The following is a 24,377-nucleotide window of genomic DNA, read 5'->3' on the forward strand; positions in this document are numbered from 1 at the left end:
GCCCCCTCATTTCTAATTTACAACCCTTCTGGAGCTGCTAATGCAGAGCTGCTGCAGGATGTACGGCTGATGAGAAAAGTCCTCGGATAGCTCGCACAACACAGTGGGATTGCATTAGTCACTGTAAATAATAACCTGGACTGTGTTACATTTAATAACAGTGGAGTCAGGAATGCTATTTTTGGTTTATATATATATAAAAAAACACTCAGCAAGAGGACAAATGAGCATTGCAATTGTTTTAAAATGACTTACATTATCTTGTTAAGCAAATGAGCGTGAAAAAAAGAGAAAAAAATAGAAAAAAAACAAACAGCTGAAGCCAAACTAAATGGTCATAATTAAGTGAATAAATGACTGTTATCCATTGTTGATTTGATGTATTACACTACTGTAGCAATGAGCACTGATCTCCAGATGAATTCATCCTTATTAGAGTCAGAGTTTACATTAGCTGGGTCTACCATGAGCCTCCATTACTACATTATAAATAATCCCATAGGAACTTTTTGGCTAAACATGTTTAACAAGAAGCTTATTTGATTATTATCAGCTGTGCTGCAAAACTGTACACAACAAAAGTAAGCTATTTTTATTCATGACTTTGCCACAAATTGCCCTCAAAATAAACCTACTAATGATAAACTAAACTGTCTGAAACCCACGGACTCACTCAGGAGTTGAATAATCACGTCACAGTGGCACGCCTAATACTGCAAATGAGTTATTCTGGCTCACTGCTGCTTGGACAAGACTGTGGGAAGTGGGGGTGTGGAGGGTGCTGCAGCACCCCCTGATGGATGCCAGAGAACATGCGTGTTCAAATACACAGTTTAAGAATTAATGAGAAAATGACATTTCAGATTTAAACCAATTTCATGAGAGCTACGTATGTTTCAATTCCAATAATATTTGAAAACTGAGTTTTTTGCTAATCTGATATTTAAACTAACACCGTTGGTTGTAAATCTGTGTGCAAAACTTTACAACCATTTAAAACCCTGCCCAAAAAGGTCATGATTGCAGTTTTATAGATATTGTTTAACCAAAATATACAGATTTTTTTAAGACAACAAGCACTGCCGGTGTGCATTTCACTCACTCATCTGTTATGACAATCTCCATATGGGTGTTTAGGGTCTTACAAATTTGCACAGATTCACAGCATCCCCCAACTGAAACATGTTTCACGGCTATGTGCTCGACTAACCTTCGCTTACACTACTTTATCAGAATATCAGACCAATATTTTGGCGCCACATGTTTTATTTAAACTGTAAAAAAAAAAAAGCAGCGCTCCAATACGTTGGTTAAAAGGGACCTGTAATATATTTCCTCATTTTCAGACTGCGTGATCGTACAATGCCAGAAGGCCATGAAAAATGTGTAAAGAAATCTCTTCACACTGCAGTGAACAAATGTTTGCTCTCCTCATCACAGATTTCTTTACATGCCCGTCTACTCCAGACAGAGCCCGCTCACAGGGTCAAACTATGGACGTCTTGGTAATTAACTACAGCATGGGCACAGATAGGAGGGAGGACTGTAGAGCCGTCTCTGTTGTCATCTCTGTACTGTCCACAGTGCAAGCAGAGAAGCTTCAGCTGCAGCAGGATCTAAAACACTGAGGTGAATATTCATCTTTTGGTTGTTTCCCTTGTTTATTTTGTTCAGGCATTAACAAATGGCAGAAACTTCACAGAGCAACAGCTAAAACGAACCAGAAGAGAAAAATATTGGGGCAGTGGTTGTTTTTTTTAATTAACAGTATGTTGAACTCTTCTGAAAAGCCAATATAATCTGAATTCAAACTCACCCACCGTGTGCGCCCTTCCATTAATTAATGCAGTTCAGACGTTCACTGTGATAAAACCGTGTCGGACCTAGTAAAGGCTGCCGTCACAAACTATTGCCCCTTCAAACACCACATTAACATGTTCAGCTGCTGTCAGAGTGATGGAAGGCAGTGATGATGGGCTTTTATGTTGTTGCTGATGCCGTCAACTCCCATAATCCACTTTGGACTTTAGCTCAAACTGGTACAGATGGATCTGAGATGTTGCCATTTCCAAGAATTAGGGAGAAAAAAAAAAGGATGTGACTTGGTAAATTTACGGTTTGGTTTTCAATGATCCATGCAGGAAAGAGCAAGTTTTCCTTAGAGGGAATGAAGGGTATGGGGGTGTGAATTACTTTGCCAAAAATGGACTAATAATTGCTACTTGTTGCTTTACTGTCAACCATGTAGAGCAGTAGTCCCCAGCCATTTTTTCATCACGGACAGCTTTCATACAAACCAACTTTCCCACGGACTAGCTGGGAAAAAGAAATTCTCCACCAAAGTTTGTTCTTTTACTTATTTATGCTACTATGTGAAAAGTCAGTGTGACTGAGGCAAGCGCAGGAAAGAAGTGCAAATGTAAGTAGTCCTATTTCCAAAATAAAAAAAAACCCTGAAGATAAATGTATCTAAAAATATTTATTTAGACTTTTTTTTTTAAATCAAAAAGGTGTATTTGTGCAGCCTGGTATCAAATGATCCATGGACTGATACCAGTCCTTGGCCCAGTGGTTGGGGACCCCTGATGTAAAGCTGCTTTTGTAGAATCCAGGAACAAATAAAAATGAATAGATTAAAACATGTCTATTAAAGACTTTATCAGACAAAACACCAGAAGCTTATGATCACCTCAGTGCCTGCGACCTGTCAGAATGAGATACCCTGAAAATGACTGATTTGTCTCTTTAGAAAACCAGATGAAATATACAGCAAAGATACATCACAGCTACAAAAATATGCTAATATTGATTAATATTGTAATCTGAGAAAAAGCTACAGTTTGAAGTTGAAACTGAAATTGTTTACTGGGGGTCCAATAAAATGGCCATTTTTTGGCATTACACCACAGTTTGTTTTGCATAAACTCCCAGTGAAGTTTGTACCTGTGTCACATAAAAGCAGGGGAGCATTTTGAAGGACGGGTGCTGGTTGTTCCTGCAGTGAGAGCCTGCAGCTTCGGCTGTGGCCGCTCAGCCAGAAGTCTGTGTTGCATTTAGAAAGAGACCAGAGGATCTCTGTCACTGACCGCTGCCGAGACAGACTGGAGCTCTGATCCTGACAGCAGCCTTGGGATGACACAGCTGTCTCTGTGACAGCGGCTGAGCTTTGCCTGTTACGATTCTGGCTGTGACATTCGTTTTTAATGGGTGTCAATGACAACATGCAGCAGCTGTGTGTGTGTGTGTGTGATGACGCTTGGTCTGTCTGAGTGTTGTCTTGACAGTGCCATAGAGGTACCACAGGTTTGAACAAGAACATCTGGATGAATCCACAGCACCAAAGAGTAAAGCAGAGCATCAGCTGAGGTCCAAACAGGAACCACATCCAGCCACAGCCAGACACAGCAGTGACACGGACCTCTGCTAACACCCAGCAGCTGGTAACTGAGTAATGAGCAGATTTAAACAGGATTTTGATCACCTGTCACTGAAACACAAAGGTGAATGATAAATGTATTTGCCTGCATCTTCTGTGTGGGTGTTTGTGTGTCTGTCTGTTATCAAAATATTTCATGATCCACTGGATAAATTTTAATGAAATTTGACAAAAGTAAACATTGGAAGTGCATCTACAAGTGATGAACCTTTGGAATTAAGTTGATACAAGATGGCTGCTACAGCCAACTGAACCTAAACCCCCCCACCCACAAAAATGGCTTTAATTAAGTCAATTTTATAGATATTGTGCTTAAATTTGGTGTGGTGGTAGCTTAGAGTCATTCCCAACACGTACTCCAAGTACTACTTAGTGTGCAAGGTCTTTGTCTAAAACTGTTGCATAAACTGTTGGAATCAGCCCAGTTTGTTATCAAAATCTCTCATGAACCACTGGATAAATTTTATTGAAACGTTCAGAAAGTAATCACTGGATGTACAACTACAACTGATTAACTTTTGGAGTCAATCCAATCAATGATGCGTGCCACAGCTAATCAACATTAACCAACACTAAGATAGCCATAACTCAGTCAGTTTTACAGATATTACAAATATTTTTGATGAATCCTTGTTTTTTTCCACACATATGCTCTGCGTTGTCTCTGTCTGTATTAATCAAAATAAGTACAGGGTGGTCAGCTTTGTTCATTTTTTTTAATGTAAATTTGTTCTTGTATTTCAGACTTGCAACACAATTCAAAAACTAGCTGGAACAGGGTCCGTTTAGGAGCAATGTTACTTCAAACAGATGATTTATGATTGTGATTTGTTCAGAAACAGCAGTGTCAGAGGAGCAAAGACAGACAGATGATCGGTTTTCAATGGCGATAAAAAATTCAATGTTTATGTTTGTAAAAGAACAATAGCAGTGATTAGCCTATTTCTCTCTCTACAGAGAGAAATATTTAACTCTAGAAACTTGGAGGAATTTAAGAGTGTCAAAAGGGCAACAAAGATCCTCCCTCAAACAATACTGCATTAAAAAAGCTCATTCTTGTAAAGTTGATATAGAGTATTGTACAACCTCTAAGGTATGGGAAACTTGAAAACCTCTGCAATATCAAACAACCAAACTGAGGCTTTAGTTACGCTTGTCAAGAGGGATTTCTTTGGTTGAATTGGAGCTTTTGATTATTTTAATTTAGATCTTTTATTTAAACTAATAAGTAACGCTTCAGATTTTCAAATTATTTTTTTTATACCAAAGTTCTGACCAAGACAGACAGTTCAAAACAGATCTTGAAAATTACAACACACACATATTGAAAACAAAATGTTTACACCACAAATTGAGCCAACAACAAAATATTATAACTTTAAAGACTGCAAACTCAAAAGGCATCAGACTGTACTTCTTAAAGTCACTGTAACAGTCAACCTAAACAAGAATTTCGCTGGTCAGGCAAAAACACTTACACTTAGATGTTTGTGAATCTAAAATAATATAAATAGGTTTAAATTCACTCAGGTTTAACTGGTTTTGAAGCAGATTCCAAGAGTGTGGAGCAGCATATTTAAATGCCTTTTCCCTATACTCAGCAGGAGCCCTTGTGAATGGACACAATAACCACCTGTATGTTTTGAAGGATATTGACTTGTAGATTACAGAGGGAGAAGTCCAAGAATAGAATTTATAAATGAGAATATGTAAATGTTTAAGGCTATGAAAGCACAAAGACCAACCAACGTGAGAATACGACAGAGTCCGAGTCTTAAGGTTTGTAATACATCTCACGGTAGCCTGTGTCAAGAGTTTGTAAGCATTGCAAAGAGGTGTGCATATAAATTACCTCTCTGTGATCCAGCACAAGCATAAAAGTGACAGACAAGATGGCACTGAAAGAAATGAACTGGATTGGCTTAGACTGTATGCAGTGCCATTTGAATATAAATCTGATTGTAATTGGTTCAATTCAAACTGGATTGATTTGGACCTGTTGACCTTTATACAAAGGCACTCTGAGATGACTTTTGTTGTGAATTGCTCCTATATAAACTGAACTGAATTGAAATTCTCTGCACACTAAGGCAGCTGGGATGGACCCTCACACAGTGGAATTGTATATTGTGGTCTAATCAGTATTCCTGATCTCTTTTGGAAGAAATGGACTCTGTGCACTTCGGACCACAAAGAAAAAGGACAATCCAGACTGTTATCAGCCACAGGTTCAAAAGTCAGGCCCTGTGATGGTATAGGATTGTAAAAGTGCTCTTGGCAAAGACAATTTACACTTTTGTCATAGCAGCAGAAAAGTACACTGAGATTTTAGCACTACATATAATATTTTTATGATGCCAACTGTTTTTAGTGACATTCATGCAGTTTTAACAAAACAAAACAAAGCCACATTCTGCTCTTTGTATGACTGTGGAAAAAACGAGGGTAAGAGTACTGGACTGGTCTGCCTGCAGTCCTGACCCCAATAAATAATGTGGAGAGAGAATGTTGAATTAAATAAATCTACTTTTTGCTACTGCACACTCCAAGGTGCGATGGTAGAAAGAATTGGACAAAACAACCCATGAAAGGATTCAAGGGTTGACGTTCAAAATGTCAGATTTCCCCCACCCCCTTTTTTCTGACTGTGAAAAGAAATGTGAACAAAGTGGTAAAATTGATATAATCTCAAACTTTTCTTCCTTTTTTGGGTGAATACGCTGCTGAACTGAAATTCAGAAAGAGGTGTATAGGAAGCAAGGTCCCAAATAATCGAAACGAACAGTGGTTCTCATTTTTTTCATAACAAGTACCACATGAGAAAATATAAAGCTCTTTAAGTACCACCATTGTCACAGGAACTAAACACCAGTAGAACAAGCCGAAGGGATCAAAAAGAAAGTCTTGAAATGTTTCAGACATATTGAGTAAACAAGCAAACTGACCAATCTACCTAAACACATAACTTCAGCCTAAAAACCAAACCCAGTTCTTTATCCTAACCTTAACCCCTCAACAAAACCAGTGAGCTAAAAGACCTCACTGATCATCCTTCTTATATTCTTCATTATAATGGCTGAAACACCCAATTAACCCAACTCCACTACCTAAAGATTGTTTGATGACTAAATAAACATAATAATTTTAATTATCTTCGTAATCTAAAACTAATGAAATAGTATTTTGCCTGACAAGTCAGCCTGTGCCTTGATTCCCAACTCCAAACAGTTCTGATCCGTGAAACGACTCCAGAGGAACCAGCGACATACGAAACACACACCCGACACTGGCTGAAAGGTGAGGTTTAAGATGTGATGGTTCCACGCATTTACTGTTGAGAACAGCTCCACAAACACTGCGGTCCTAAATAGTCTCCTGCTCCACAACAACTGAATACAAATGTATTCATGGAAATTAAATTAATTCACCATTTTGAATCTTTTGTTGCTACCAGGTCGTATAGAGACTTTGCTGGTGTTGCTTAAGTAGCCACAGTTGGTTAACCATCATAATCCACAACTGTTTCCACAGGGCTTCTCAAGGTATTCCCATTACAATTTTGTTTTAAGTAGTTTATATTGGAGGCCAAAATTGTAATTCGATTGAACCACTCATCTTTTGGCTAATTCCAATGTTTAACTTTGCGTTCCAGTTTGGCTTACAACCCTTAATCAGCTTGTTAACTTGTAAATAGTTTATAGTTTATTTCTCCCAAGTACCACTAAAGGGATTCTGAGTACCACCAATGGTACTTGTACCACAGATTAAGCACAATGAGAATAGAACAATCTTTGATTTATCCCACAGTGGGGAAATTTGCATTTGTATTTTTGTAGCAGCAAAGTGACAGCCAACACAACAGTAAAAATTAACTATTAAAACAAACTATCCTAAAAATGTCAAAATAATAAAAGGGAAAATGTGAGTACAAGCTGTAGTATAAACAATAATAAATGTAAATGTGCAAAAATACTGTAAATATGGGGAAATGGTTAGATGTGCACCTGTAAGAAATATTACAAATAAGTGCTATAGTAATAAATAATGAAATGAAATCAATGAGACATATGGATGATAATGTCTGAAGTAAAATATCAGTTAAAAGAAACATGAGGTTAGGACTTTTAATTATTGTTACCATTACTGACGTACCTCTAACAATATAAAAAACCTTTGCACAAAACAGTTTCTCATTGGTGTGTTTCCTTTTGGAACAAAACTGAAACATATTAAAATCTATTAAAAAAAAAAAAGAATGCTCATACTCCCAAAAAATCATTGATAAAAGGAAGTGGTAAATTACATGAACTTAGCTGAGTCACCACTCTGACATAAGCATGGGCTGATTACTGGTTTTAAGGTGTACCACAGTGTTAAAAAGTCATGTTGTACATTATTCTGTCACATCATTCAAATGCCTTTCAAAAAGAAGCCAAATACAAAACTTCAAATACAGTTCAAACTGTAAAAAAACTCCCCCCCCCCCAGTTTGAACCATAAACTGTAAATTTTATTATCTACAGTCTAAGGTTCGTATAGATATCCAAAAAGGAGCTTTATCAATTGATAAAGCTCCTCAGATGAGAAGCAAAATGTATAGAAGTCCAGTTATTTTGTTTTGGGGTTTTTTTCCACCCTTTTTTTAGATTTACTATGACCTGGATGACTGAGAATCTATACTAGCATTGTGTGTGTGTGTATATATTTATATTCTATGCAACATGTAAGCATTATATGTACACACCATGTCTTGTTTCCTGTTTGTAGTGTATTTCTGTGGCAGCGTTACAGCGCTACTTACAGGCCTGGCATAATTACCACAGCCTTTTGGGTTGCTTTCTGTATTTGTGTGGTTGAAAAGATTTGTATGAATGATGTCGTCTTTAGTAGAATATTTTTAGAAACAACAAAAAAAAATTGTTTTGGAAAAAAAACAAACATTCCCACATCAACAAGGTCTAAGTTTAATTCACAGGTTTTCAGTTTTTGTGGTAAACAAATTATATTTTTTCGCCAAACAATTTCAGCCAGATAATTAGAGTCTATAAACACATAATCTGACCATCTGAACCAACTTCGGCTGCTTGCTTTTCTAACCATGTCAGGATGCTGGGTTGTTGAGGGATGTTTGTTCTGACTCAGAGAGGAGTCGAGTGTTGTGATGCTACAAAAAGAGCTGAAGGAAAGTTTCTTCAAAGCCAGGGCAGAGTCTGACAAGCTGAGAACATGCTGCCAAGTCAAATACAGACTGGAGCTTTGTGAAATCCCTCTGGGTCGAGACCAATTGTCATCATGGATAATTCTCCCCCTACTTATGCTTCATTTTTATGCAGCAGACAGACTAAACAACAATCAAATTACTGATGATTATCAGTGAATGGCAGCTAATGCTATTATATTCAGCAGTTAATCACAACATTACACTACTGGCCTTATATTGTGTCGACCCTCCTCATGCTGCCAAATCATAACAGACCCGTCAAGGCCGGAACTGCATATGACGTCTGTTTGGAGAAACAGTTTTATTCTAACAGGTCACTGTTTAATAAAACTTAATTCTCAGAGATTTCAGAACAGTTCATATAAAGGTTATTTATTTATTTTTTAAAAATAAACATTTACATTATTATTAATTTTGCATTACACAATTATTCCAGCAGAAATATTATGATATTCCTCATGAAAGGTCTTCATCTAGCTGATGCTGCTGCTATTTAAAAACCCACAGAGTTCTATGTGAACAACCATGAATGACAAAACTGCTAAAAATGTAAAGGTTTATAAAATAGCATTTGCATAAACTACTATAAAAGTTTTAAGATGGCAGCAATCTACTCTAGTTTTCTCCCCGCTTGAACTAGCTGTTAGCTCATTTCATTAAACTATTTCTCCAAACTGAGGTCCTCCAAGAGTTATCTACAGGTAAGATATTTGATCATCAAGTCTTCACAAAACTCCACTTTAAAAGATCTGAACTGTCACTTTAAGGACTCTGCAGATGCACAACCTTACAAAGTGCATCATCATAGCAGAGTACAATTTCATCCATCCATCCATCCATCACTCCACCCATCACTCCCTCCCCTTGACATGAAAATATCTTCTTCCAAAGAATCCTGGTCAAAACAGGAAAATAAATGTGAACTAAAAAAACCCACAGATTCTTGTAAAAGTTTTAAAAATAAAAAGGGTAATTTTATATATGAATATAAGATAAAATAAGCCGAAGACTAAAGACAAATAAAAAAAGCTCCAACAGATTTGACTTTCAGTAAAAAGCAAAGTAAAATGGTTTCAAGTTCCTTTCAGTGCAGATCTTAAAGGACTCTTAAAGTATGAACAGTGGGAAATGTCTGAAGGCTGATGGTATTTTGTCGATGCAGGGAATAAGACAAAAAGGCAGTTTTACCAAGTTCTGAGTACACCCCGGGTGCATTTACAAAGATTTGTTGAGGTGGATCTACTGTCATAACTGTACGATTTAACAAAAGATTAGGAAAGATACAAGCAGGTAGTTTGCCTAACAATATCACTGCAATAAACAGCAAAATATGTATTTTTCTTCACTGATTTAAAGAAATCCATCCTGAAGAGTAACAAGGTGTAGGGATAAGTTCATGAGCCTGAACTTGTTATAAAGCTTATCGCTGCATTTTGTTCTTTGCAGGATCAAAGCAACAGCAGTAAGGTAATTTTAAACTGGTGTAAGCAATAAAATAAAATGAAATAAAGCAACTGTGACAGACAGAACACAGTCCAAGGACAGAAGGATGTCTCACCAATTACTGTCAAATGTTTTTTTTGTTTAAAAAAACTGAGCAAAAAAGATTTGAGTTTGGCTCTTTTTTTTCCTGCCAACAATCTTTCAAATTGAGAAAACTGATTTCACACAAGTCATAATCATTACAGAACTATAACAGAGTGGCATTTCCTGCTGTCTGACAAGACAACATACTGCTGCCACCATCCGGTGGTCAAATGTCAACTTGTCCTCCTCTCAATTTTAAAACAGTTTCCTTAATAAATAATTGTGTACAGCAGCTTGAATATTCATTGAAAATGCTGCTGTAAGAAAAAGAGAAAAATAGTTTCATTTACTTACAGTAATTCAAACTCAAGTAAGATTTACATAAGTGACAACAGATGTTTCCTTCTGGAAAGGACAATAATATGGTACTTTACAGCATTTCTGAGGGCATAATAAAATTGGTGGGGGAAAAAAAATAATTTTCTTAAATTCATCTTGAATTTCAGAAACTTCTGTTGCGCTTGCAGTGGATGGACGCACTCGTGTGCACTTTAGTGTTCTATGCACAGTCATAACATAAAGCGCCATACATCTACAAGCAAATAGCTTTTAAATAGCTGTCCACTGCAGTGACCACTAAGCATGAAAGGGCTAGGGTAAAAACTAAAACACGTTCATGTTAAAAATGGGTTCTGACAGTTTCATCAGTATTATATCATCTGGTTTTATACATAACTAAGGAACACATGGAGCTACAGCTCGGAAGCATTTAACCTGCGATAAATAAAGTATGTCTCATGAAAAGTCAGAATGAACGTTAGCATGTGACGTATTTTCTCCAGGACTTGAATTTCCACAGCAAAATTCATAAAAAACTGCCCCATTTTCACACTATGAATTACAAACCAAAAAATTAAAAAGGCAAAATATGGAGCTCATGATGGCACTAGACAAAGAATGAGGTGGTCATTAAAACCATTTTATTTTTAAGATGACTATCCAAAGAAAACTCCATGGTAACCCAGCCAGTAGTTGTCAAGACATCCTGACTAAACCAGCGCTGGATGAACTGACAGACTAATGGAGAGGCGGATGGATGAAGAGACTTACAGATCAACAGCTGGCAGCACGACAACGTGTCTAAATCATTTTCCACTCACTGCTCATTAGCTCCCTGAGGAAAAGATGTTTTCTTTCTTTCTTTTTTTTCTTTTTAAAAACAAAGGTCCTGTTGATGCACCTAAAAGCTGCTTCAGAAAGCCTCACAAACGTTTCATTAAAACAATCAAGTTTTTAATCATTCAAAAGTGGTCAGTACAGTGTTGGATTAGAGAGCAATATCACAGCAAGGAGGAGGAATTTAAACAACCAAAGACCAAGAGGCAATATAGGTCAGCAGTACACCAGTCCAGCTAATTACCCTGTTCATCTTTCACCTTTGCCAGTAAAGCAAAAAAATCCTACTTTTTTAAAATTACAACATGGTCCTGTCAGATAATCTACATGTAAAACCAGTCAGCCACCTAAACACATTCAGGGCCAGTCTTGCTTTAAATTCCCATTGGCTTAGTCCCCATGTCAGACATGGGTCAGACATGGGGACCCATAGGGACGCTGCACGGACACTGCTGTCACAGTAATAAACCAACACAAACTCACTACAAAGGTTTTGTGCCTGCTCAAACCCACTGTGAACCAGTCACACAGCATCTCGCCAAATCTGGAGCCTACTGGATTCCTAATACACACCTGAAGACCTTGCCAAGACCCTGCCAAGACCATTCATGTGTCAGTGTCATCCTGTGTGAAGGGGGCCTTAGAGACCACATGCTCTAAAGTCTGGAGAGGACTACATAATGCATTAAAACGACTCTGTTTTCATATAATATTGAGCTATATTATTGTAGTGATGTATAGTAATATAAAAAAGTGAAAACATTGAAATATTTGCTGGCTTTTTGACATATTTGAACGAGAAGATGATTAAACACTCGTTAGAAACACGTGGTATTTATTTATATTTTAAAAACAATAATATAGGCTCCATCTTTGAACATTTACAGTCATCATGGTCTGATTGGTGTCATCATACCAAGATCTAAAGTGCTCATTAGGGTGTTCACAAAACTCAGGATACTGATAAGTTTTGACAGAAGATCTAAAAAAAGAACTCTGATCTATGCGAACTAAATAATTTCATGTTAGTAAAATCACCTACAAGTAGCACATATTTCAGCTGACAGCCAATGTATTCCTGAGTGACTGCCCAAGAAAATTTAGCCCAGAGAAGACTGTTCAGTGCAGAACAACCTCGTATTTTCATGACAGGATCTGTCAGAAAAATCCACGGTTTGCCAATGAACATACAGAGTTCAGGCTTTCTGGAATACAGATAGAGCTATAAGAGAAAAACCTTTAAAGTACAGTGGTGCACGTAGTATATGTGGGCAGTTTCGGCATCTGAGGCGCTCGGCAGCATGTAATCACTGACTTACCTCTAAATTCTGCTTGAGGACAATATGAAGACAGAAGGAAGGGTAATAATTCAAAGCACTCTGACAAATCCTCCAAGAGAAGTGACCCAAAACTGACAAAAAATGAATTATAGAAAGGCCAAAAAAACCAAAGAAAACCTAACAGCTGACTGAATGGTGCATAGAAGAAATATTGAAGACAAAAAAACAAAACAAAATGATATCAGCCAAGTGGACAAACTACATTAAAAACGTTTTAATGCTTCTGATAGAAAAATCTATTGGTATTTCTGTTGAGTAAAAGACAATTTTCCTCTCATTTTAGAGTTTAGGTAAATCAATCTGTAGTAGTAACTTGTAGGAGGAAAAAAATAGCTTATCTGATTTCTAAAAAAAAGAAAAAAGGAAAAAATATTTTTATCAGTTGCACTTATATTTCAGGATGGTTTTATACAAGCTGGAAACAAAACAAGAGTAATTTTAATGAAATTTTACCTTTAATGCTTATTAAACGCTTATTATTGATTGAAAGAGATAATGTTTTTGCCCATATCTGTGTGTGTTTTTATCTGGATCTCAACAGAGAAAATTTTGAAGTCACCTCAATTTAACATGGCCACCACAGCCAACTGAATTTAGGAAACACATAAATGGCTTTAACTCAATCAGTTTTATGGATATTAAGCTGTAATTTGGTATAGTAGTAGCTGACAGTCATCTCCAACATATACTGTATTTTGAGTACTAGATATTGCACAAGATCTTTGTTTAAAGCTCAGCCATTACCTGTGGGAGTCAACCCCGTTTGTCTTTTAGCTAAACACCTTAGGAACCACTTCTTGGATTTCCATAAAACTCAAGGCATGTCCGTCTACAACTGATTAACCTTTGGAGTTTACCCAATTCAAGATGGTCACCACAGCTAATCAACCTTAACTCAGTCATTTTTACAGACACTGACCTAAGATTTGACGTGGTAGTAGCTTAGAGTACTTTACAACACACACTCTGAGAGCTAACACATCTTGGAGATCTCGCAATATCATTTTTAATGTTAATCAAAAAGGTTATCGCAAACTCTTTTCTAATAAAATACTTTTTAGTTTTAAAACTCTGGCATAAAAGGCAGTGGCAATCTGCATTTCTTTAAAGAACACAAGGTTTATTTTTATTATTTTATTAATATTGGAGGAGTTAAAAAAACTGGTTCTTCCACTGTTGCTTTGGTCCAGAGAGGAGAACCAAGCAGAAGAGGCAGCAGATTGCAGGAACAGTTTGGCTCATCCATCAAATTGTCTTAAGAAAGCCTTGCAGTCTCAAAGCACAAAAAGATGCTTTAATGTGAAGCAAACAGCTAGAAGAAATATCTAATTAATTGAGCTGCAGTATTTGCATTTTTGTTTGGCTAAAGATTTGGGCCCATTAACTTTTTCACACACAAAAAGAAAAATATAGCTGATGGGCTCCTCAGTCCCCAAATGCAGCTACGCATCTCTCTTCTTTCCTGCTTTAACCTTATCAGAGTACACATCCAGTCATCCCTGACACCAAAATTGCCCCTTAGCAGCTACTCAAACACCACTTTTCCCACTGAGACATATTTAAGTTCATGGTTAGTAACCAACATGTTCAGCTGAGCTAAAGGAGGAGAAAATAAACCAACTGAGGACATACAAAAACAAAACCTGAGCTTAGACTTGCAGCTTAGTTGACAAATCCCGCTGTGAAAAGCCAGGAGTTTTCTCTGTGGGCTGTTTAACAGACAAGTTAAGCTGCCCTCTTTTAAAAGTCGCTGCAGGCAACACTGTGGCACATTAGTGTCAACCCGAGACCATGTAATTATTCCGCACAGGACAAATGTGCTCAGTCATATGCTTAGATAGCATCATTTGTAGCACACTTTCACCTCCTCTTTAGTTTTATGCTTCAAAAAAAAAAGAAAAAAAAAAAAAAAGAGTTGCACTTTCTACAGAGCATGGCTGATAACAGATCCAAAATGTCACTGTGTGATGATTCATAGCGAAGTGCTTTATTGAGAGCTTGTATATGAGGCTCAAACTTTTCATTGACAGATTAAATGTCACATATTAATTCATGGCTCATAAATGCAGCTTCCCAGCCGCCCTGTGCCTGTCAGGAAGTTGCACTATGAATATTCTGATCAGCTTGTGTAGCCACCATCTTTCTTTTTGTAGGTGTCCACCTCAGGCGGATGGAACATAAAGAACACTTCATTTGATATTCATTGACAGCACACTTTTTTTTGCAGCTAAATTGCCAGTTTTAGTAGGTAAAAATAAATAAATCTCAGGGAGTTTTAGTGCAGACTTGATGGCACTCTTCGGTGATGTTTGCAGCCGCTAAACACCAAGTGTCCAACTGTATAAGTGCAATACTTAAAATCACAGTAAAACCAAGCTCCCTGTAATATTTCACGTTTCTTTTTTCCCGTGGTACGCCATTAGAACTGCCACCTTCAGTTACAGTTTCAGATAAATCTGGAGGGATGTCTGTGGAGTTTGTGATTATTTCTAAATTAACACAATTGAAGCAATAAAGTCCAAGAAAACAAAGAGAGAAGAGATGCTGTGTGGTTTCCTTTGGACATCTCAGGAAAATTCACGTGTTTCATTTACTGTCCTTTTATTTTATTTCAATTTTTTGCAAGCTGGACTGATCAAAGGCTGGCTTTTCTTTTCTGAAAACGTTCTAGTTTTTCTGGAAAGAATTTTTTAAATTTTGCATGGGATTTTTAAATTTTTTTTTCAAATAATTTCTCTGAGGTTGTAAGACCAGAAAATATGAATGCAACATGTTTAAAAAAAGAACAATATTAGTGAGGCTATAAGCAGCAGACTGCATTATCAGTTTTGCCTCTTGGAAAGAGGCATTTCTTACAGCTATGAGCATCTTCTAAGTGAAAAAAATAAAAATCTGTTGTGCGGAGCTGCTTGTTTTTCTCCACATCGCACTGATTCTGTTCCCTTCAGGTGTGTGTCACAAGGCATTAGTAGCTAATTAAGAAATTTTCCACAATTAATTGCTGAAGACAGGGGGCCTATTAGGTTGGACACCCTGTGAGCAATTAGATCGAAGTTGTCATCTGCTGAGGAGAAATTTGGAGTTCGCATTGAGTGAGTACAGAACATCAAGGTCACACAGATCTGGTTCAGGATTCTGTGTTTCCCTACAATAAATCTTCTGAATTGTATTTCCACAAAAAGTGAATAAAAAGCTTCTGAGCAGGCAGCTTTCATATATTTCTTTTAGATACAATGCTTGAACATTACAAATATGACCCTTAAAAAGGCAGCTGTTCAAACACAATTGTTACAGCTGCCGTCGTCTAATCAGGTATTTACCCTCCAAGCATCAAACTTTCAAAGGCTTGATGATTTAATGTGTATCATTATTATGTATTCAGACACTAGGCGACTAGTCAATACGTCTGTGCAGCTCTATAAAATAACCCTGACAAAATTAGGTGCATTTATTGTACCGTCTCAGTTTATGCTGTTATTCAATTGTTATGAAAGCCACCTTTCAAAATGCCATTTGTGTTCACACAACGGGGGCTGGGACACACACACAAACACACTGTGTACTTCCGAAACTTAATTAGATTTTTACTTTTTCTCTTCACAAATAACTTTGAAACACAAAGAAAAGTTACTGCAATGAAAGAAAAGAACTTAAAGGAATAGTTTAAAAATTTTGAAATGGGGTTCTGTGGAAAAGTTGTGAACAGTTAATATCTCACCTGTGCAAAAGTGATAATAATAGCTTCTTGAATGAGCTCAGTTTGAAGAAATAGAGTTTACTCCTGACAGGAGCTACTCCAACCACAGCTAAGACCAAAGAGGGTTACTGCTTTGGTAAAACAACTTCAATATCAAAGGTTTTACAGCCGCGTTTGTGAACGCTGCTTTATGTACCTTCACAACCAAATCCATTTTACATTTCACAGATATTTATATGACGTTCTTTCGTTATTTGCAAGCGTAAATAGCAACAGCAGTAGTGACATGTACCACTACTGGGGCATCCAGGAGTCACATCCAGCAAGAATTTCCTAATGTTTCTGAAAAAATGATTCAGATAATATATAATGAGAAATTCCTGTTGAGTATGGCTCCTGAATGTTCTAAAAATGTTACTTGTTGTCACAGCAGGTACTATTTACCCTTAATAGCCATAGGATTCCAAGTAAATAACCGTGTAAAGTGAAACTGATGGCAATGTAAAGGTTTACAAAACAGCATTCAGATGCTGTGAAATTTTGACAATTGAAGTCATTTTAAGACAGAATCAGTTCACTTTGGTCTTAGCTGCAATTAAAGGAGCTGTTAGCTCATCAGTCCTGTCAGACAAACTGAGCTCATAACAGGGGCTATCGACAACAAGATGGTACGTAAAACTGTTACTCATAAATTCACATCAATATGACAGAACCTTTTCTCTGACTTAAGTCGGTGAGACATCCGAATGAAGCAAAAATAAATCAAAGATTTTTAAAGTTAATTGTTCTGGCAACGACACTAAATAGGATGTGGTATACAAAACAACTGATCTGTGCACTCCAGATGAGAGACGAGTCTGATTTGCGTATTCAAAAACAGACTGAAAGCATGAAAACACAAAACGAAATGAAGAAAATGCACAAGCAACACAAGTTCTTTAGGAGTGGATGGTGTCGTTGTCACTTACGATGATTTTCTGTGAGTCTCTGCTGGCTGCCTGGCAACTCCACAGGGACAACAAGAAATGAGAATGATATCTTCCCATCTTCTCTGACTAGAATATGAATATTTCCCAAGCTGTCACACAACTACTCAATGTGGGTTTTTTTTTCAAGCATTCTTTTTAGTGCACTTCAAGGTTAGAAAGTGCATCAATACATATTCATCTACATATATATTATTCCAGCTCAGTGTGTGATATGGCAAAAACCTCAGGGACTGAGGAAGATGATCGTGTTACATTATGTATCTTTCTCATGATTTATGATGAGAGCTGGATGACTATTAATCATCCTATAGACATGTCTGAAAATCCCTCCTGTTGAGGTAATACGACAGTAATCCTGCCTCCCTACCTCAGACACACACACTTCTGCCCCCTCAATTACTTTAATGATAGCATTGTTCATGCTTTTTGACCTCGGTTTAACACCCGTCAATTTATACCAACTGAAGCCTTCCTCGGTCTACTGTGGTTTATTTCCCAAAGCTTGGGCAATTTAACTTGGGGTTAAAAATGGATTTTACTTAAATGGTAATGAAAGAATTTACATTATTCATCCACTTTAAGATTAAAAAGAGTATATCAAACTATACGACTCCTCTGGCCCTGCTCTTGGAAACACTTCCAGAGAACATTAAATTCTTTTACACAACATATAGTGACCTTTGCATGAATTGTAATGCTGTGATTAGTAAAAATGTCAATGTTTCATTTTGAATCGGCGCCATTAATAACATTTTTTTCCCTTTTGAACTTTTAGTCCAGACAAAAAGCTGATTTTTTTTTCCCCCCACCCTTTTAAATTCTGAGCACTTCACCTGCATTTGACAGTCATACGCTATGACTGATAGTTCTTGTGGGGTTTTCTTTTCTCACCAGCCTTCCATTTGATTCATGAACAGTTCACCACCCCGAGGACATCTGGCCAGTGAGAGCTGAGCAAAATGGCTCATTAGTGAAAGGCTAAAATACACAACAAGAAAGCGGCTAGTTAGTCAACTGACAGTCCGGCACATTAGAGCCAAAAGATCCATGAACGCACACACACACACACACACTCGTCATTATGCTTTGACATGCGCCAGCAAGGAAAACCAACAACTTGTGCCTCTCACTGCAAACACAAGATGTTATGGCCAGTAGAATGCCTGTTGGAGCATTTTATCTTCATTGCTCCGTCATGTTACAAAGTGTTCAGGCTGTCGTGACAAATCCAGCATTTAAAGCACATTTTATCTATGATATGTGTGTACACGGGCTTGCTGGCAGTGTTTAACCACACCACTTCAAGGTACACTTCTAGCTCTCTTTGATGAAAGTGAAGGAGTGCCAGGGGTGGTATCTGAACATCAGAGGCAGCAAGGAGCATGCTTTCAATGGAACTGCATATGGATCACAGCGAACTGATTATCTCTACCAGTCACATGCTCGTGTCGCAAGACCATAAATGCCTCCATGAGCAGGACGGTGAAATCAGCTTACTGCACCATTCTGCTCTTTCACCAGATCTCTGCGGGGCATTTATACAGATGCCATGGTACAAAAACAGCAGCAGAAACCTGCCACTGAGCACCGGAGAGGTTCCTTGGAGGATTTCCTGACACAGAAACCAGAGCGCTAATGAAGCAGTGTGCAGTTCCAGGAACAAACAAGGGTCAAGACAGTGTTGTATTACAACGAGTGCACAATCTCTCTGAGAAAACACTCAAAGCTTCCCGACCTGCTACTGGCTAACCTGACATCATCACTATGTTGGTAAAATCTGCTTGGTAGAGCTTCTCGAGTTATCAATTAAAAATCCTTCTGGCAAATATTGCTAATGCGTACACAAATCCCAGGCTTGGACACTAAAGTATGTGCTTAACCTGAGCTCGAAATCAAACCAGTTCCTGTCATCCATGACTGTCCTATTCTCTTTCCTGCTTTGCTCCATCATTTCTGTCCCTTACTGATCACAAATGCCATGATTACTACAATCTGCTTCAGGTCATTTCATCACATCTCTTCCTGACAAACTGTGACCTCTATCAATCCAGTCTGTCCCACAGTTATGGTAAAAACCCAACAATTTTCTCTTTTCAATAATTTACAATTTAAATGAGTTTGAACATGTTATGCATATTAAACTCAAAGTACATCCAAATGTCGTTTGATTTTGTGCTCTTTCAATAGAAATTCAGACATTTGTAACCACACAGGCGGATGAAATGAGACTCGCATCACCCTGGAAACAAGGACAGCTTTGATTACCAAACGCTGCAGTTTGTCTGATCTTTAGTGCGTAAATATACAGACAATAAGAAGTCAAACAAACAATTTCACTCACTTTAGCTAATGCTAAACTGAATTTTAGTTATTGTTAAAAACAAAATGTTAATCTTTAAAAGGCTGTGCAGTAAACCAAAGAAAGAACATTTGTGATCATTTTCACATCTCTCAGTGGTCTACTGAAAATATCTGATAGTTCAGGTTTTTTTTTTTTAACAAAGTTCTTTGGAAAGGTACAAAAATATTTTGGCTGTTGTAGATAGCTTTGTTAACAACCTTAATGTGGCAAAACAGAGTTTTATTCTGACCAGATTAATGAGCTAACAGCTAATCAGAGCAGGGCCAAGACCAAAGCTGGCATTTTAAAACTATTTTAATCACAATTATTTCCTAGTCTCTTATTTTATGAACCTTTACACCAATGTCAATTTTATATTTAACAGTTATTCCAACAAAAATGTTATGACATTCCTGTCTGGAGCTCCCCAGCCTGCACCAATAGTGTTACAGCTAGTTGCAGCAGCTGCTGTTTGCACTTGCAAATAACCATAACTCTATAAAAATGCTGTGTAACGCAAACGACGGCGGTGTAGCGGTATATACAATAGCACACACACGGACAACTATGAAATCAATGTGTCAACTAAAAAGAAAGGAGCGACACAACATGATTATTTTTTATATAAATTAACAATTTATACATTGTTGATAAAGAAAAAATACAAAATTCTTTTGATCTTACATGACATTTACATGTGAAATTTTACACAACATATTCAATAACTTACAAATGTTTTATCTGCATAAAAAATAGATCTCTTTACAAAAGTTTTGTAATATGTACATATTCACATACACAGGGTCTTGAATGAGATCATTTTGTGGCACGTTTGAAAGCTTTCTCCTTTGCTCTAGTCTCTGGATGCGAGACTCACAGTTCGCCGTTTGTACCGGGCGCATTTCTTCTCTCATCCGTAAGAAACGTGAACTCGCAAAATATATTACATATCGATAACACAAGACATTGTCAAAGAGTGCCATCAAGTATCAAAACTGTATAAATGTACAAAATGGAGTAGCAATGATACGATTTAACATAGTGGTACAAAGTACTATAGCAGCAACTGCTATACTGGATCGCTTTTTGCCGACATGCACAGGTATGAAACTGTGAGCTGCTTTTCACCTTCTCTCCAGAAACCATCTGACATCACTCTGCTAAATCATTGCAAACTGTGCAGAGAAATCACACCAGTGTGCAGTTTTACAAATGAAATAAGTGTTGCGTTCTCTTTCAAAACACATGCCCATACAGTATTCAAGGCACTGCAATGATGTAGAAATGTGATGACAGCGATGAATTCGTCTTTCATTTTTAAAACACAGTTGGTCTTGAGTGACGGTGGCTCATGTCTAAAGTGTGCAAATTCTTTCACGTGTACTGTACATGTGTTGGCAGAAGCTGACAGTGGTGTGAGACATCGAAACAACTTGTGACAGAAAGGGTGAACAAAGCGGCGCCAAGGCTGTATATACGAGGAGTCTTAGAGTAGGAGCGTTTAACAAGTATTTTCTGTCTAAGGCACAGTTTCCCCAAAGCAAATTAGAGAAACAGAAACACAACTTAGTTTGTGAAAATCAGAGCTGGTTTAGAGGTTACAATAAACTACTTTCTCTATTTAAGTTACTCTAAAAGAGGCAGATGCATTTCAAAGGTTTTATAAGCATAAAACAAGACATTTAGCTTAATCTACCCACGGACTGCCTAATGACACATCTTTGCGCTGATGTAAAGACATCCACACTTAACTAAACCTCTGGGAAATCTGGCCAGTTTAAGTTCTGTGCACTGTAAATGTGCCTAATTCTTTTAATAAAAACCAACCAAACAAACAAACAAACATAGAAGCAACTCCTACTTTGAGATTCATGACATATACAGGCTCAAGGCTGGGGTTATTCACTCTAAATTTGTTTTATTTTTTTGGAATCCAAAATGCTTCTGTGCTGAATAAAAATCTTACTAATGAAATACTCTTAGAAGTAAAAGTTTCAGAACATGAAACATGTCCCAAGGTGACCAACACACTAAAAGAAACCGTATGCTTCAGCTAGTCAGCAGCTTAAATGATCACACATAAACATTTCTGTCCAAAACAAATTAATTGCACCCAACTTGATAATAAACCTAACGCAGGCTGTATCTCTGCTGAAGAAAATGTACTCTGCTGTTGTCAGAGAACCTGCACTGTAACAATAAAAGCCCTAGCATTCCCTGTGGCACTCAAAAAAAATTGTACTGCACTTCAGTAGTTAAATCCCCGAACATATATCTCATCAGTAAGAGGTACCGTCCAATTAAGAGGTATAATTGACCGTATAACTTTGAACAGACTACAGCACTGACACGATTCAGAGTGAGGCAGCTTCTTTCTGCTGCTGCAGTTGCTTTGACACACCTACCGCTTGGAAAATAGAAAATAGATCACACTGATCAGCTCACAGTTCAGAAGCTCCTGTTCTCTATAACAAAAAATGATTCTCATTAGGGCTGAGAACAAAGAAAGAAGATGGTGGATCTGGATTGTTTCTTTGAAAAGAAAAACACTGAATGTCTATATTATTTGGTATTGTGAAATAACCCCTCTATATTTATATTACTGAGCATAAAATACTCTATTTTATCTATTTGCCAACAAAGAGCCAACACTCACAGAGTGCAAAAAGACAAGATCTGAAAAGGTGTGGAGTCCACCCTTCCTCCCTCTTCCATCTTTTATGTTATGAATGCAGATATTTGCAACATTTTTAATTGTTGCTGAAAGTGTGCTTTATGTTTTTGAGCAAAATTGTATCTTTGCCACAAGTCAGCAGAGCGAGAGAAAATTAGCTTCTACATTGTCGCGTGAAGAAGAAAAAAACAAAAAAAACAAGTTGTATTCTTCGCTCGTATTAAAGTGTCCTTCTCCGGATCAGTAGACATCAAACCATGGTGCAGATAGTGTTGAGATTGGGGTCGAAGCGGACAACTTTCCCCTCAGCAGCTTTCGTGTTTGTGTTGTACATGGGGTTCTCGAACGTGGCCTGTCCGTTGTTGTTCTCGTGGACAGAACATCCTGTGTACTGCGCTTTATCTGTTTTTCTGTGGAAAATAAATAAATAAACAAATAAATAAATAAGTGTTTGCACGTTAGCTGACAGACAGGCTTCCAATTACCAGTCCCATCCTCCCAATCACACAAACATGTTTTCATTATCTTGGTGTGGACAGCTGCAAAAGGTAAATGAGGCTGTGAGGTAATTACTGTTGAAAAGAGCAGTCGGAGTAGCCTCGTGCCATTTCAGTAGTAACTAACATATTGAGAGAAAAATTTGCATGTCAGACTCTGTACGTATGCATTTTTTCCAAGCTTATCTGTTTAAATCAAGATAAAATGCATCCATCTACACACAGCACACACACTGTACTGCACAAACACACATGCACCTAAAGCACAACACATGTGATACTAAAGCAGTTCTCATTAAAATGGTCTGATGTATGCTGCTGTTTAACTCAGTTTGGATGGTAATACATTGACTAACGTTGCATCACGCTTTGAAGTCTCTCACAAGCACACTAATGTTTCCAGTGAGGAGCCCGACTGCTGCACAGCAAGTTGTAGAAGCTCGGAGCATAGACTACCTGGTGGATTTTTTTATTTTATTTTTTGCTTTGGCTAAAGGTGTTCAGACATCTACATAAAATTAGTATTCTAAAACTCTTTCAACTTTGAATCTGTGGTAGAAAGCTAAAGCTCAGGAAAAACATCCCAAATTTAAGTTCTAAAGAGTGGTGATGGCACCGCCTACCTCTGCTTGTAGAGATAAAAACCAAGGCCTGCAAAGATGAGGGCAAAGAAAGGCACAAGGATAGCGACAGCAACAGAGCTGCTGTTGGTAGAACCGTTGGTTTCAAGGTCCGGGAGGGTAACGTTCTCCCTCAGAGTCAAACCTGCCAAAATACAAACGATTATTTTATTCATTCAAAAAAATAATAGCCACTAATAAAAAAATAATTAAAAAAGACAGTCAAAATGATTGCGATTAGTTAGAATTTCGAGCACGAACAGCAAAATTAAAGAAAGACAAAAGCAGTGAAAGAAAAATACATATCTGATGATGACGATGACAGTGATGATGATGAAGATGAGGATGAAGATCATAATGTAGAGCCGCAGCAGCCACTTGATAAAAAAAGCCAGCCACAGTGATCACACTGATAATCATCGCTGTGACTGTGATAATCTGGTTGAGAACAATCATGTGGTAATGACAGCAGTGATGAGGAGCACAAAGAAATGAAGCACAATGATGCTGAGGGGGATAATCTGCTGCTTCATGTGTGAATGTGGCTAAATGTGAGATGGGTGACAGCAGCACACCGTAACGCCACGCATGGGCTCAATATGGGGAAAAACAATAAAATGTACAATTTACAGAATAAAACAGGTGCTGTTAGAAAGGTAATAGTAGATTGTATCGCATCATTTTGTTTAAAATTGAATCATAAATTGTATCAAACTGTACATAGTGTTTTGGATCATGTTGTATACCACTGTGCTGCACAGTGTCATATTTATCATATATTCTGTTGTATTGTATTCTATCATATATCTTCTCCATTTCTCTCTTAAACAGAAAATGTTATTCATCCCAAAGGGAAACA

General features: G+C 37.4%; 1 protein-coding gene across 3 annotated transcripts in view; it reads right to left on the reverse strand.

Moving 5' to 3' along the window:
- Positions 1 to 20,381: 20,381 nt before the first annotated feature.
- Positions 20,382 to 24,377, reverse strand: part of LOC108232275 (CUB and sushi domain-containing protein 3) — a 291,392-nt gene continuing 287,396 nt past the window's right edge. For 2 of the 3 annotated variants that reach the window (XM_017409916.3, XM_017409917.3), the window contains exons 69-70: positions 23,522 to 23,663; positions 22,652 to 22,811 (exon numbers count right to left, since the gene is read on the reverse strand). In XM_017409916.3, coding sequence (XP_017265405.1) covers positions 22,652 to 22,811; positions 23,522 to 23,663 — 302 coding nt within the window. Of the gene's footprint in view, positions 22,812 to 23,521; positions 23,664 to 24,377 lie in introns of all 3 variants that reach the window. The other variant, XM_017409915.3, reaches the window with a different exon arrangement.

The sequence above is a fragment of the Kryptolebias marmoratus genome, linkage group LG16 (genome assembly GCF_001649575.2).
Source record: "Kryptolebias marmoratus isolate JLee-2015 linkage group LG16, ASM164957v2, whole genome shotgun sequence".
NCBI lineage: Eukaryota > Metazoa > Chordata > Actinopteri > Cyprinodontiformes > Rivulidae > Kryptolebias > Kryptolebias marmoratus.